General features: G+C 48.2%; 1 protein-coding gene across 1 annotated transcript in view; it reads left to right on the forward strand.

Annotated features, from left to right (window-relative positions):
• The window catches only part of ADCY1 (adenylate cyclase 1), a 226,498-nt gene that overhangs the window by 147,971 nt on the left and 64,193 nt on the right, over positions 1-14,334 (forward strand). Inside the window, exon 8 of the mRNA XM_075558128.1 lies at positions 3,807-3,962. Coding sequence (XP_075414243.1) covers positions 3,807-3,962 — 156 coding nt within the window. The remainder of the gene's footprint in view (positions 1-3,806; positions 3,963-14,334) is intronic.

Consider the following 14,334-nt stretch of genomic DNA (forward strand, 5'->3'; position numbering starts at 1 on the left):
GGCAGTGCATGTGGAGGAAGGAGATCAAGCAGATAGACCGTGGTGGCCAAGATCTAAGCGGTCGGTGCTGAGCAGGGCCCAGGCCAGCAGGGGTGTGTGGGAAGGTCATTTGAGTCAGAATGGGATCTGTGGATGTGGAGCCTGGCCTAACCTGGCCTGGGGCCAGGGGCTCTCTCATTGGAAACAATACATATATGGCTCCTACATTTACAGAAGGCCCTAGGGTTTCCAAGCAAGAGAGCACCGTCATCGAGCCTGTAGAATTCAATGGATACTGAGGTCCGAATGACAAAGTAGTAGTTTGTGAGTAAGATTTTCCAGGAAGGACTCTTAAGTGGCCTCATGCTTACAAAGAGAAAATTATATAAGGTGGGGAGGGGCTTCAAAAAGGTCATGGAAAAATGAGATGACATGATACTGAACTTTTTGAAGGTGCCCCCTTGTTTTAGGGTGCTCCTCCTGTTTGCTTCTCAAGTCATTCACTCAGGCACCCACCCACTGTGCTTGGCTTTACAAGGCCTGTTGGGATACAGCCTACTTGGGGCAGAGAGGCCAGAGGCCAGGCTGTCATGAGAGCCTGTCGCCGTGCCTCTGGCACCGCCTCCACAGAACCACTCACGGAAAGGGGTCATGTTGCCTCCCACCTTCTTGACTTAATGTGACTCTTAGCAAGGGCAGGGGGTTGAAGAAATGCCTAGGACTGGGTTTGGTGTACAGTCACCATCCGGGTTCCAGGCCATGGTGAGTAAGAACAAGGAGGGCTCAGGATTCAGGGCTCAGGAGGGTGGGGGTTGGCAGAGTCTGTCGGAGGAGACCCGGGACTTAGCTGCCATGGTGAATTCTAACTTCTTAAACACCTCACGGTATGAGGGTGGAGGCTTGCTCGGTCAGCAGAGCCCTGGGAGCGGGGCCAGCAACCTGAGGACCAGTACCCTGGCTCCAGCTGTCCCACCTACTACTTGGTACTGCCGTGTCCTGACAGTGTCTGGAAGGAGGGCATCTCATTGTCCTGCCCAGGGTCTGTGCAAGGTGAGAAGCAGAAAGGAGCCACACAGCCGGCACAGCACAGCGTGGGATCTGACTGTGGATCCTTTCCCCACGGCAGGCGGTGCGAGAGCACCCGCCCACCTCTTGTTAGAACACGAGCTGATTCCTTGTTTGGCTGCACACCAAAGAACTGCAGGTGTCCTCTCCATCAGATGATGCCAGAGGGGCAGCCGCGGGGACAACTTCTCGCCAGTACTTACAAAGCAGCCAGAGGATGAATTGTTGGCTCACTGAGTGTTGAATCAAAGTCAAGCTCCTTGGGGAGCAGACGTTCTTGGAATGAATATAGGGGTGGTAGCTTTGGAGGCAGCAGGGACAGGAGAAGATACAGCAGGATAAAGCTGCAGGTGGGCTTGGGTGATTTTATACAAGCTGGTGCACTTGGAATGCTGAGGGCCAGCTCTCCTCTGGCCCACCTGAGATTGCTCTCCTGCGTTGAAAACTGGGCTTCGAACACGTTTCACGTTTTCAGTATTTGGCCATGTGGGTAGCACAAACCCACATTCATCAAAAAGCCCATAACCATGGCAAAAAGGCCCAATTGTCCATCGGAAGAATTCTGTTTCCTTCCGTTCGGATTTCCTGCCTCCCTGTTTTCCCGCCTTAGTGCTGCTGGAAACACCACAGGCAGATGGCTCCCAACACAGATACATTCTATCACAGTTTAGGAGGCCGGACTTCGAGGTTTCAACTCCACTTTCTGTGCTCTGTGGGCTCTGAGGCAAGGTCCTTGTCTCTTCCCAGCTCCTCCCTGGTTCCTCAGCAGCCTGCAAGCGGCACAGCCCCCACCCCCCAGTTTGTCCCAGATAGGATCATAGCCACATGTTGAGGGGTAGGCTTTTATATATATACATAACACAATTCTATCCATTATATTTCCTCAGAGGCAACTGTTCTTTCTAGTAAGAAACAAAACAAAACCCTATAGATGTATACATATATATACATATATATATATACATAACACAATTCTATCCATTATATTTCCTCAGAGGCAACTGTTCTTTCTAGTAAGAAACAAAACAAAACCCTATAGATGCCTATTGTACTGCCCCTTCCTGTGATATGTGGTTACCTGCAATCACGCCCCCCGAAGTAGATGTTACTTTTGGTTAGCAATAAACTGGTCCTCGTGCCTCTTGCTGGGTCTCTGCCCCACCTTGCCTCAGCCCACGCTGTGCGCGGACCTGGCCGGTAATATCATGGCCAGCCAGGAGGTGAGCATGCTACCATGGGGGCAGGGGGAAATATATATGTGTATGTCTATGTGTGTATATATATCTAGCCAGGAGGTGAGCATGCTACCATGGGGGCAGGGGGAAATCTATATGTATATGTGTGTGTATATATATATGTGTGTGTATATATATATATATATATATATATATATCCAGCCAGGAGGTGAGCATGCTACCATGGGGGGGATTTATATATATCATACAGTGCTGCACAGTAGAATGGTTGTTCACATTCAAGACTGAATCCCTGACCAAACGTGCAAGGCATAGCTAGCTCTCCACGGGCTGGCAGGGACAGGCGACTGCTCTCCTTAAGGAAAGGGGATACACAACAAACTCTGAGTTGAATTTACTGTGAGCATGCCACGTTAGTGTGCCTACTGATGAGCATAGGAAAGGCATGTGTGCTGTCATGTATGTTCACACATACGTATACAAATATGTGCCCCCACATACATGTATACTTACATGTCTCTCATATGGGTATGTGCACATAAGTGCTCAGAGAGGACGACACAGGTAACGGGACCTAGGTATAAAGAAATAAGGGCGGAGGAGAAATCAGTGCTCCTTTATTTGGGTGGGGATCTTTGTGGGGGATGATGTATTTTAAGACAAGTTTAAAGAGTATCACCCCCGACTTCCAAAATCAAATGTATGCATATCTATATATGTTTATATTCTAAATAGTCTAGAAGGAAAGCTCTGAGTTTGGTTCTCCTGTTCCCTGGGCAGTTCTCCTTTCCCACGACACACTGTGCGTTCGGGGCTGGTTAGCACAAACAGCCGGAAGGAGGGGTCTTTGGTGTCAGAGTAGCATTGAGGCACCCGGACCTTGGGGGGATGCAGGAGCCCGTCCAGAAAAGCCAGGTGAGATGTGGGTGGAGCTCGAGAGGACTGCTGGAAGACTGTGGTGGAGGGCAAGTGTGGGTGAGGCCAGGTCCCAGTGGTTGAGAGAAGCCATGGAGGTGAGTTGATTTGGGGGTTCACAGAGATGAAGTTTGGAGAGGGAGGAGAGAGAATGCTAGATGCTATTAGGGGCATTTGTTCGGCTATTTATCTTAAAAATTAGCATTTTCCTGGCAGAGGCAGGAGTTGTGCGACTTCTAACCTGTCCCCTCTGTGGGATAGGAAGCGTATTAAGAACGAAATAAACTTATTTGGGGTATGAAGTGGTGTTACACTGACCCAAGTCCCATACGTCCCTCTGTTCAGCCCGAGGCTCCAGAGGCGTCCCTGTAGTGTTTAGTGGTGTGAGGTATAGTTTGGAAATTGACTGATGAGACATATCGGGTTGTCAGTTTGTGTATACCCATGTTTCTAGCATACACAATTGTGCTTAGGTCTTAGATGTGGGATCCGGATATGTGGTTTCCCTGCAGACACCTGAGGGGCTGACTTCAGGCACTCTGGTCCATTGCGAGCTGGGTGCCAATCACAAAATCCCCAGCAAAAGAGTCCGTGCAGTTCCTGCCTTTTAAAAATAATGTTTCTCTTTGCTATCCTATCTTGTTTGGACAGATATTTCCAGGACTGATTCTCTCCGATATAAAACCAGCCAAGAGGATGAAGTTCAAAACAGTCTGCTACTTATTGGTGCAGCTCATGCACTGCCGGAAGATGTTCAAGGCCGAGATCCCGTTCTCCAACGTCATGACGTGTGAGGATGATGACAAGGTAGGAGAGCTCCGGCCCTGTCCCCGTCCCACCTTCACTCCGGGCTCCCTCGAGGCTTCTGCTCAGCCTCCTTCAAAGTCTCCAGAGATGGTCTCTTCAGCATATGTGAAGTTGAGTCACGTGGTTTACACCCGCCTTGCAGATCTGAAAGGCTATTCGGCAGAACACTGGCCCTGCCTGGGGCTCCTCAGCACGAAGGAAGGCTGTGTGTGGTCTCTTGCCCTGTATGTGGGACACTGCAGGCTCGGCAGGACGTGGGAGAGGCCAGGGAGTGCTGAATCAATCCATTCGCTTTATTTAACCTCACACCTCCTAAATTTATAGGAGTAATGCAACACCCTTTCCCCAAAAGCTTATGGAGCTAGAGATCCCTGGAACCAACACTCGGAAACCCTAGGCGCTGACTGAGGGGAAGGCCCTCCAGATGGATGGACACGGCGGCTGCGACAAGGGGCTGCAGCATGGGAACCACCGTGGGATCGTGTGGGCCCAGCAGCGTTTCACTCTGTTGCATCTAGGGTAGGAAACGCCTTGATGGACCGTAACAACAACAACAATAACAAAAACAACAGAGTGTTGGTTCCATTTCGTTCTGTCAGTAGGAAAGGAAGGAAAGTGGTTGATCTCCCCCTCCTCCAAATACCTCACTGCATGCTGTAAGCGGCTTGCTTCTTCACACTCCACTCGGCAGGGCTCAGGAGGCTCTCTCACTTTTCTCCACAGATAGACTACTTCTCACCGGCCCTGGCGGCAGGGTGGTTAAAAGTTGGGTGTGATCCACAAGGTCAGCAGTTCAAAACCATGGGAGAAAGATGTGTTTACTTCTGTAAAGAGTTATGGTCTTGGAAACCCACAGGGGGCAGTTCTACCCCGTTCAGTAAGGTTGCCATGAGTCAGCATTGACTCCAGGGCAGTGAGTGAGACTGCTTCTCAGATTAGCAGGATTTTGAGGGTATTCCCCCGTCCCCCCTTTACTTTCCTGTAAGTTTTCTGACTGAGCACCATCGCTGCCAAAGAGCGGATTTGTTGGGGGTGCTCCTAGGGGTGAGCTCCAGCTCAGGGGGGCTTGCAGTGGGACCTGCAGGACCGTGAGGGTGTGAGGGGGAGGGCAGGGGAAGGCATGCTGCTGAGGCCGCGGCAGGGCTGAGGAAGGTGCTCAGTTACCCGACAAGTGGTGCCTTTACCGTACAGAAATGATTTTCTCAGTCGGGGCTGGTTCTGGGGGAAGACTGTCTCTGGTTGGCTTGCAGTTTAGGGAGGTCCTTGTCTCGGCTCAGTGTCTTTTGGCCTGGTGGTCTTTGGAGATGTACATCTGTTTTGCTGTTGATGCTTCCTGGGTGTGGATGGTTTCAGGCTCAAGGACCCTAGGTCCGAAGGATGCTTTCTAAGATAAGATGATGGGGGCTGCACCCCAATGTCCCTTTTTGGAAGGAGTGGAATCCATCCCGTTTGCCCCTTGGGCCACCTCTGTGAGACCCAACTAACCCTCCCTCTAGAGAATCAAGCAGGAGAACCAGACCAGGGTCTAAATGGAAGGGGGCTGTGGGCTGGGTGAGGCAGCATAGGAAGTCAGGGCCCCTGAATTACTGGGGTTTCCCTTTATCACCATCTGCCTCCAGCATGGGGCGGGCTGTGCAGTTAGTGAAGACAATTCCAACCTGGGAATTAAAGGGACCCTCGTGGGACGATTTGGCATGTCTGAGTGACCATGTGAGTAACATTTGGGTGATAGGCAGAGTGGGACCTAGCAGGGAGCCAGCCTCGCGCGCGTGGCTTCCCTGGCACTGTGGCACCTGGCACCATCAGCCACGCAGGCTCTTCCTCCCCTCTATGACCTCACCCGAGCCTGGGAGTGACTTTACTGTGAACACTTTCTTGGCACGTCTATCTCCCCTACTCTTGCACTGATTTTTTCCCTGTTCATTCTTGTCTCCAGACATAGCCCATGGGCAGCCATGCCAATGTCTAAGTTCCAGTGGTCCTCAAACTACAGCCCGTGGGCCACATGTGGCCTGCCAAGGACATTTATCTGGCCCGCTGGGCGTTAGGGTATTTTTGCCTCGTTTGTTTTTTTACTTCAAAATAAGATATGTGCAGTGTGCGTAGGAATTTGTTCATAGTTGTTTTTTAAACTATAGTCCAGTCCTCCAAAGGGTCTGAGGGACAGTAAACTGGTCCCTGTTTAAAGAGTTTGAGGACCCCTGGACTCTAACGAAACTGGGCCCCGGAGATGCCGTTAGGAAGCGCTGTGGTGGGCATAAGAACGTCCACTCCTCCAGGAGAGACTCAAACCTTCTCCTCACCTGGGGCTCAGGTTTCCTAGGCCCTGTTCCTTTCCGAGATGTAGATCTAATAGTTTGATAAAGTACTCGCTGCCCTCGAGTGGACTCCGACTCCTGGTGAGTGACTTTGACAAACATTAGGAGAGTAGACAGTGGCTCCATAGGAGATCGCAAAGAGGGAATGGCGTGGCTAGGTGGCAGTGTTACATAATGCATCAACCCAAATGTTTGCCACAAAAGACACTGTTTCTCGAGCCCTTCTGCTCTCTTGACTTCGTTGCCTGGGAATTTGTCTCCTTCATGGGCCTAACCTGCAGTGCACACTGGGCTCCAGGTCACCTCCGAGTGCCTGATCGCAGTAAGGCTCCAAGGAGAAACTCCTTTCGGAATCCTTACTTCCCACCCAAATTGCTCCTTCACTTGTACAATTTATTTTATTTTCCGTTCAGTATTTCTGATTATAAAAGCAATTTATTGAAGAAAACAGGAAAATGCAAAAATTCGTGGACAATAACGCAACAAATATCCATGCCTAATTGCAGCCGAGCCCTTGTAGTGTACTGGCAGAGCTGCTACCTGCAAGCGCGGCAGTTTGCATCCTCCGAGTGCTCCACGGAGGAAGAGGAGGCTTCCTACTCCCATAAAGGTGTGCCGGCTTGGAAACTCTCAGAGGCAGGTCTTCTCTATCCTACAGGTTCCCAGTGATTGGGAATGGACTATATGGCAGTTGAATTTTGAGATAATCCCACGGCCCCACCAAAAATTGGTGTGACTATTTTGGTTAATGTAAACGTGTTTAATAAAATCGATTTGATGCTATCCAAGGAGTTTGGTTGCTTGTTTTCACGTAAAATTTTCCTTATATTATTAAATATTTATCACAATATTTATTTTTATAATTTTATTGGGGGCTCATCCAACTCTTATCACAAGCCATACATACACAACTCTGGATTTTAAAAGTGGTGCATATTCTTCTAGTTTGCGGACAAACCGTTCAATCAAACTCCAGGGATAGTGATTTCTTTATCTCTCTCTTCGAGCCAAGTGAAAGATTCGGAGTGATTGTGGTCGTAAAGACATGCTGCCTTTTCAGTCACATATCGAGAGTGGCCGATTTCTTGGGAGCCGAGGTGGTGCCGCAGGTAGACTGCTGACTGACAGCTTGTCACTTTGAACCCTGCAGTGACCATGCAGGAGGAAGACTGGGGATGTGCTCCTGCCAAAATCGCAGTCGAGAAAACCCTATCGGCAGCCCTCCTGGGCGGTTCCGCTGGGTCACAGGGGTGCCCAGAGCTCCTGGGAACAACAGCTACCTTGATCAGAGGTTTGCGTGCGAATCACCAAGCAGGCCGTCCGATCCCTTCGCCAGCCTCGATCCCCATGAGAATACTTTCTCAATTTCAATTTCCTGGTATCTGTCACAGGAGCCCGGGTGGTGTAGTAGTTCCATGTGGGGCTACTGATGGCGAGGTCAGCAGTTTGAAACCACTAGCGGCTCCCTTGGGAGAAAGATGAGGCTTTTTACCCCTGTGATGAGTCACAGTCCCAGAAACCCACAGGTCGCTTTGATCCTGCCCTGGAGACTTGTCATGAGTCAGTTTTGTTTTTGTTTTTCAATATCTGCCTTGGATTCGTCTCTTCTAAAATCTGTACCCAGAAGCCTCCTGCTCTCTTTTCCCCCTTAATGTTACTACTTTTGTCTTTATTCTTATACCTCAAAGTGCTTAATTATGTTTACTTTTTTAAACTCATGATCATAGGTACACAGGAAAAGTCAAATTCCTGTTTACCATTTTATTTTTCCAGAAAGTAATTTATGTATGTGTCAAAAACTCATGCAAATAGGGGCACCACCCTGCCTTGTGTTGTGACTTTTAACTCAATCATAAATCTTACTTTCTTAGCAGTATGTATGGATCGGAGCCAGTTTTAAAGTGGCCATCTGGCCTTATAATGTTGCCCTATTAATGGACTTAGCCAGTTTCTTGTTCATAGACAGGGAATATTTTTTCTAGCTTCCCATATTCCTAAGACCTATCAGTGCTAGGAACATCCCTTTTTACATCCTCTGTCTCAGTGAACGTTTATAAGTATAACCAAGGGGAATGTCCCTGCAGTGGACTTATTAGGTTAACTAGTATGCATAGGTTTCATGTTGGAGACGTTGCATGCAGCGTCAGTGTTGACTGATGACAGCCTTATGTATGACACAACTGAGCGTTGGCTGCTCCTTCATGTTCTTTGACATGTTTGAGCTCATTGTTATAGTTATGTGTCAACCTGTCCCACGGAAGATTTTCACTGGCCCTCTGCCTTACAAAGCCTGGTGACCTTGACTAGCAAGTTGTAGTCTCTGATTGTGTGTTCCAAATAAGCAAGATGAAGTCTCACAATCCTCCCTTATAAGGATTAAAGAACAAAATAACTTACTGCCGCTGAGTCAGGCAGTTTGGACCACATCTGCCCAAAGGAGACAGACGGGACTTTCTGCTGTCATAGGAGTGCCAGTCGGGAGGCTAGGGAGGCAGGTCCGCCCTGTGCTACCGGGTCCCTATGAGACTTGTAAGAGTTCATCTGGTTATACTTCTTTTAAGACCGATTTTTCCATTCCAGCTGTCTATGGGATGTTCAGTGGTTCTTGCTAGTACTATAGCTCTGACAAGCCTCACAGTTAATCCTTCTGTCTTGCTTTCCCATTGTGCATCTTCCTCATGGATATGAAGCCATTGTAAGGATCATGGAGACATTCAAACCAAAGTCACTGCCATGGGGCGGATTCCAAATCATGGCAACCCTATAGGAAAGTAGACTTGCCCCTTGGGTCTCCAAGACTTTAAGTCTATGGGAGCACGACCACCTCATCGTTCCTCTCCTTGTTAGCAAGTGATTCCCTGCTTACTCCCATCCACAAAAGAGCTTCCTGAGCCTTCATCCACGCTGTTTTTGCTTCGTTTTTTAACTTTTTATTATGAATTGAGGAAAGGTTCAGAGTAGGTGATCATTTTACATGCAATGGTTCATGAACCTTTTGTTTCAACTCATTCATTACAATCCCTTTATTGTACCATCACTTAGCCCATTGCCTTACTCTTTTCTGTTTCCATGTCTCCATCTTGGTTACCATTTTTCCTCAGAGTTCTAAGCGCCCCCCCCCCCCATGATGTGAACTGAAATTGTTGTCACTGAGAAAGTGTGGTGTTGTATTTGATTGATAGTTGTATATTGTGTTGTTTTTAAGCACTCACTGCCTGTCTCCTGGTGGTAGAAAATGTGTGTATACTGTTCTCCGTTTACTGCTAACGTAGCCCAGCGAAGGCTGGTTTGGGCTGGTGTGGACTGCTGTCTATGAATTATGACATGATACAGGAGAGTGGTCATGGCCTTGGCAGGAGGCTCGAGTATGGCTGGTTACTCAGGCAGTGTTGCTTTCTCTTGTCAGGTGAGACAAGAAAACAAACACCACCACCAACAGCAAAAGAACAGCAAAAATGTTATTATTATTTTTTAAATAAGCAGGGGAAAACAGGCCAAGGAGGACAAGAACAGAGACTATAATGACTAAAAAGGAGAGTCCAATGAAAATAAGGGAAGATAAAAACACAATAAGCAACACTTGGAAGGTAGAAAAAGTAAAGCTAAAAAGAACATAGTTAAGAAAATAAACTGAGATACAAGAAAAAGAAGGGGTGGGGGGGAGGAGAGAGAAATTGAGGAAAAGAAAGAATGAAGACAAGAGAGATCCCAACCCCCAGACTCGCGGCCATGCGTTGATGGCCCTCACAGCGATCCTTCAGGACAGGGTGGAAGTGCTCTTGTGGGTTCCCGAGGCTGTAACTCCTTACAGGAGAGAAAGTCACATCTTTTCCAGCTGTCGCTTTGAGCTGCTGACCTTGGAGTTAGCAGCCCAATGCATAACCTCTTTGCCACCAGAATTCCCCAAAAAATAGAAATCAAAGAAATGGAGGGCGGCGTGGGAAAGAAAGGAAACTTGGGTAGGGGCAGGAACTAGAGCAGAGAAAGCCAGGACCCTTTGTTAGCCACGCCGTTCCGGAGGAGAGGTGGGATTGGGGTGAGGGAGAGAGATTGGTGTCTTATGGAGTTCCTACCGGCTGACTGAGCTGGTATCTGGAGTCAAGCAAGACCCAGAAGCAGCGTGTGCAGGGTCAGAGGATGGCTGGTGCCAGGCCCTTGTTCCTGGAAGCAACTCTTGGGTTCAGAGGGCAGCTGGAGACAGGGAAGGTAGTTCTAGAAGGAGTTCTTGCATACATCGGGTGTACAGAGATAGTCTGGTTGTGCGCCCCTGTATCTCTAGGGTCTAATGTGCAGAGTTCCCATACCGGGATGTCCTGGGAGCCCCGTCCACATGGTGCAGCTCCAGTGTCAGGCAGAGCAGGGCTGTGTGGAGGTAGTGGGAGGAGGCAACTGCCTGCTGGCTGGAACCAGTGAGAGTGGGAGCTGGCTACTCTTCTGGTCACGAGAATGGGCGGGGACAAGAGAGGACACTGCCTTTCGCATTGTCAGCCACCAGTGTGGGCCCCGGACCTTGTCCCACGTGAGCAGATTATAAGAGCTTTTGGGGTTTCAGGATTCTGTCTTGTTGGAATTCTACTTGCAAGAGTTCAAGATACATGGACCTTGCCAGATCAGCTGATAATTCACCCGTCTGGCTGCTTTTGTTTCGCTTCTTCTCCTGGACAGGATTCAGTACGCTTGTCTATGCTTTCCTGAAGTGCAAGGTCCCGGGATTATCATCCACATCTGCTTCATATGGATGAAGCGTATACAGATCCTTGGATCTTTGGTTTGTGTAGTTGGCCACTTAGATCTTTGGTCTGTGTAGTTTTGTCTGCCCAGTTGGCGGTCACGGCAACCCCAAACTCTCACACTAACTTTTTAAAGCCTTTTAAGTCTATTTCCAGTATAATAGGTTCGGTGTCTTCTGATTTCTCTGTTCAGGTCCAACAGGTGTTCCTCCATAGCTACTCTCTAGATCTTTTTGTTTCAAGTGTAGCTATACATTTATTGAAAAAAAATTCCATCCTTAATATCTGAATTTAATGGGATTATAATTTCAGCTTGCCTTTGGTCCATCCTTATTGAAACAGTTTCTAATACATTTTAAAATTTAATTATCTTGATAGATGATGTTTCAAATAGCTGGTAGTTTTGTTTCTTCTCTTCCATTCTTTATTAAATGATAGTAATTGAAAAATCAGTCTTTTTATTTCTGACTTTAATAACTTGCAATAAACACATTTTTACCAATGACCATCATGGGCATTTTATTGTTGTTGTTACACGTGATCACATATGTCTAAATCATTTCAAGAAAATAGCTCCCTGACAGCACAGTGAGTTAAGTATCGTTCTGCTAACTCCCTGAATTGGGGACGATCCTGTGTCTATCAGACCATTGACTTGAGTGCAGGTTCCATGTCAAACAACTCTCTGACCTGAGCGGAGGGTTCTGTGCCCACCGGCACCTCCTGATCTGAGAGATGGTCTATGTCGAGTACATCCCTGGCCTCACAATTATTTTGGACCTGACCGCTTCTGTTTTTCTATTACAGTTTGCTCAGTGTATCACTTCATGGGCCAAGATAAGTACTGAGGCTATAGTCATTAAATACACATTGTAATCGGTAGCTGGGGCAGGGCTGGAGGAGGGAAGTAGTGGGGGAGATGCTTTCTGTCATCCTCAAACAACACTCTGCTTATAGCTCATTAACCAGATCCAGCTACAAAGGCCAAGGGCAGGGAATTGGCCATATCAAGAGTCAGCAAAATTTTGAGATGGAAGAGTCAGTCCCGCCCCTCACAACACTTTAAAAATGATTTGAGAGCTCCCTCCCTCATGAACCCTTGATGGTGTCGATGGGACCAGGTATCAGGTATCCAAGACCCAGACAAAATCATACCCAGTGTGAATTGGGGGTGGTGCTGGTGCATGGAGTGGAGACCCAAAGCCCATCTGTAGACAATTGGACATCCCCTCACGGAAGGGTCACAAGGAAGAGATGAGCCAGTCAGGGTGCAGTATAGCACCGATGAAGCACACAACTTTCCTCTAGTTCTTTGTTGCTTCCTTTCCCCCCACTAACATGACCTCAATTTTACCTTACAGATCAGATTAGACCAGAACATGCACACTGCTACAGATAAGAGCCTGCAACACAGGGAATCCAGGATAGATAGCCCCCTCAGGGCCAACAGTGAGAGTAGAGATACCATAATTATATTTTTACAAACAAGTGAAATCACCCTTATTTGAATAATATCCTTTAAAAACTATGATAGTTTTATTTTCATTTTACTCCAGAGCCACATGTTCTTACGGAAAGAGCCGCCGTATGCCCAGCCATCGGCCATGTTATTGCCTCGTTACTAGAGAAGAGGGTCCATAGGTGGATGTTGGGAGGCAGTAGCCGGCACTGGCATACATTCATGTCAGAGACCTTTGCAGCTGTTGTTCCTGAAAAATCCTTTGTGAATTGAGGCTCTTTTAAAAAAAAATCATTTTATTGGGGCCTTTTACAACTCTGATCCCAATCCATACATCCATCCATTGTGTCAAGCACATTTGTACATATGTTGCCATTATCGTTTTCAAAGCATTTTCTCTCGACTTGAGCCCTTGGTATCAGCTCCTCATTCCCCCCCCCTCCCTCATGAACCCTTGACAATTTACAAATTATTATTATTTTTTCGTGTCTTGCACTGTCTGATGTCTCCCCTCACCCTCTTGTCTGTTGTTCAACCCGCACATTTTCTTCCCAAAGACTCACTTTGCTAGATTAAGCCTTGATGGTGTTCTTTTCAAAATGGGAGGTAGAGTGAAGTAGTGCGTCTCAGACCGGATACGACCCTCCTAGGAGGTCTACCATGTGTTTCTAATGAGTTCCTGGCAGTGTTGAGGCTGAGGCTCAGAGAGTGTGCCAAGATTCGAGCTCAAGGAAGTGCTGCCTCGGACTTGGAAGGAGACTCTAATATCGTGTGTCAGCCTAAGACAGAATGTAATGGCTGCTTGAGAACCAGAGTGTAGGGGGAAGAGAAGCAACGTGAAGGCCACAACCACACCAGTCTTTGGCATCCACTCCCTAGCCAGCACACCCAGGCTGGCTTCCCTTCAGGCCACCCCAACAGCACTCTCAGTGAACAGAGCAGATGCCTGCTGGCCTCTTGCTCTGTGCTGGCCAATAGGCGAGATGTCTGTTTGTGTCCCGGGCGCACTCTTCTAAGAAGACTCCCCTTTACCTGCTGAGGACACAGAATATTGAAGTAGGCACTTGATTTACTGAGAATGAACGGGATGGAACGGGATCTTGTGATGTCTGGGAAACGATCCCTGGGGCCTATTGTTCTCAGTTTGGTTTCTGTACAGTAAGAACACGCCCTATGAGTAACAGTGGTAAGAGCCGGTAGTGAGGAGGCCCTCTGTGCTCGGGAATGCTCTCGCTCAGAGACACATGGGTATCGGATTCTCCAGAGTGTTGTCAGCTGCTGTCCAGCCAGCCCCCCACTCATGGCGACCCCATGCACAATGGAGAAAGACACTGCCCAGTCCTGTGCCGCTGGTCAGTCAGTTAGTGGTCAGATCTTTGTGATCCACAGGGTTTTCACTGGACGGTTCTTGGAAGTTGATCTCCAGGCCTTTCTTCCTGGGGCCACTAACATCTCCATTTGACCCATGAGGAAATTGGTACCGAGAAAGGTCAAGACACTGAGGCAGAGAAGTTCCTGAGTAGCTAAGTGAGAACTCACCCAAGCAGTCTGGTTCTTGAGTATCTGAAACCACAGCCCTGCCCACAGCTGAGCAAAGAAGACATGTCGAGAGCCAAATTCCACTTCAAAATGAGCAAGACTTTAAAAAAGAATCTCAATTCTTACTATTTTGAGTCCCTACTAGCAACGTATGTTATCCGTGTATCTCTTGCGGACACTTGGCTTTCTTGCTGCAGTGAATGGTGTGGGGGCCACCTCTGACCTCCTCTGGCATCCCTGTGGCCAAGCGGCAGGGGTCTGGCATCCCTTTCTGCTCCAATTTCCTTCTTTAACCCGTTCTATTTCTGTGCTGGGTTAGACCGTTC

Source organism: Tenrec ecaudatus, chromosome 9 (assembly GCF_050624435.1).
Source record: "Tenrec ecaudatus isolate mTenEca1 chromosome 9, mTenEca1.hap1, whole genome shotgun sequence".
Lineage (NCBI taxonomy): Eukaryota > Metazoa > Chordata > Mammalia > Afrosoricida > Tenrecidae > Tenrec > Tenrec ecaudatus.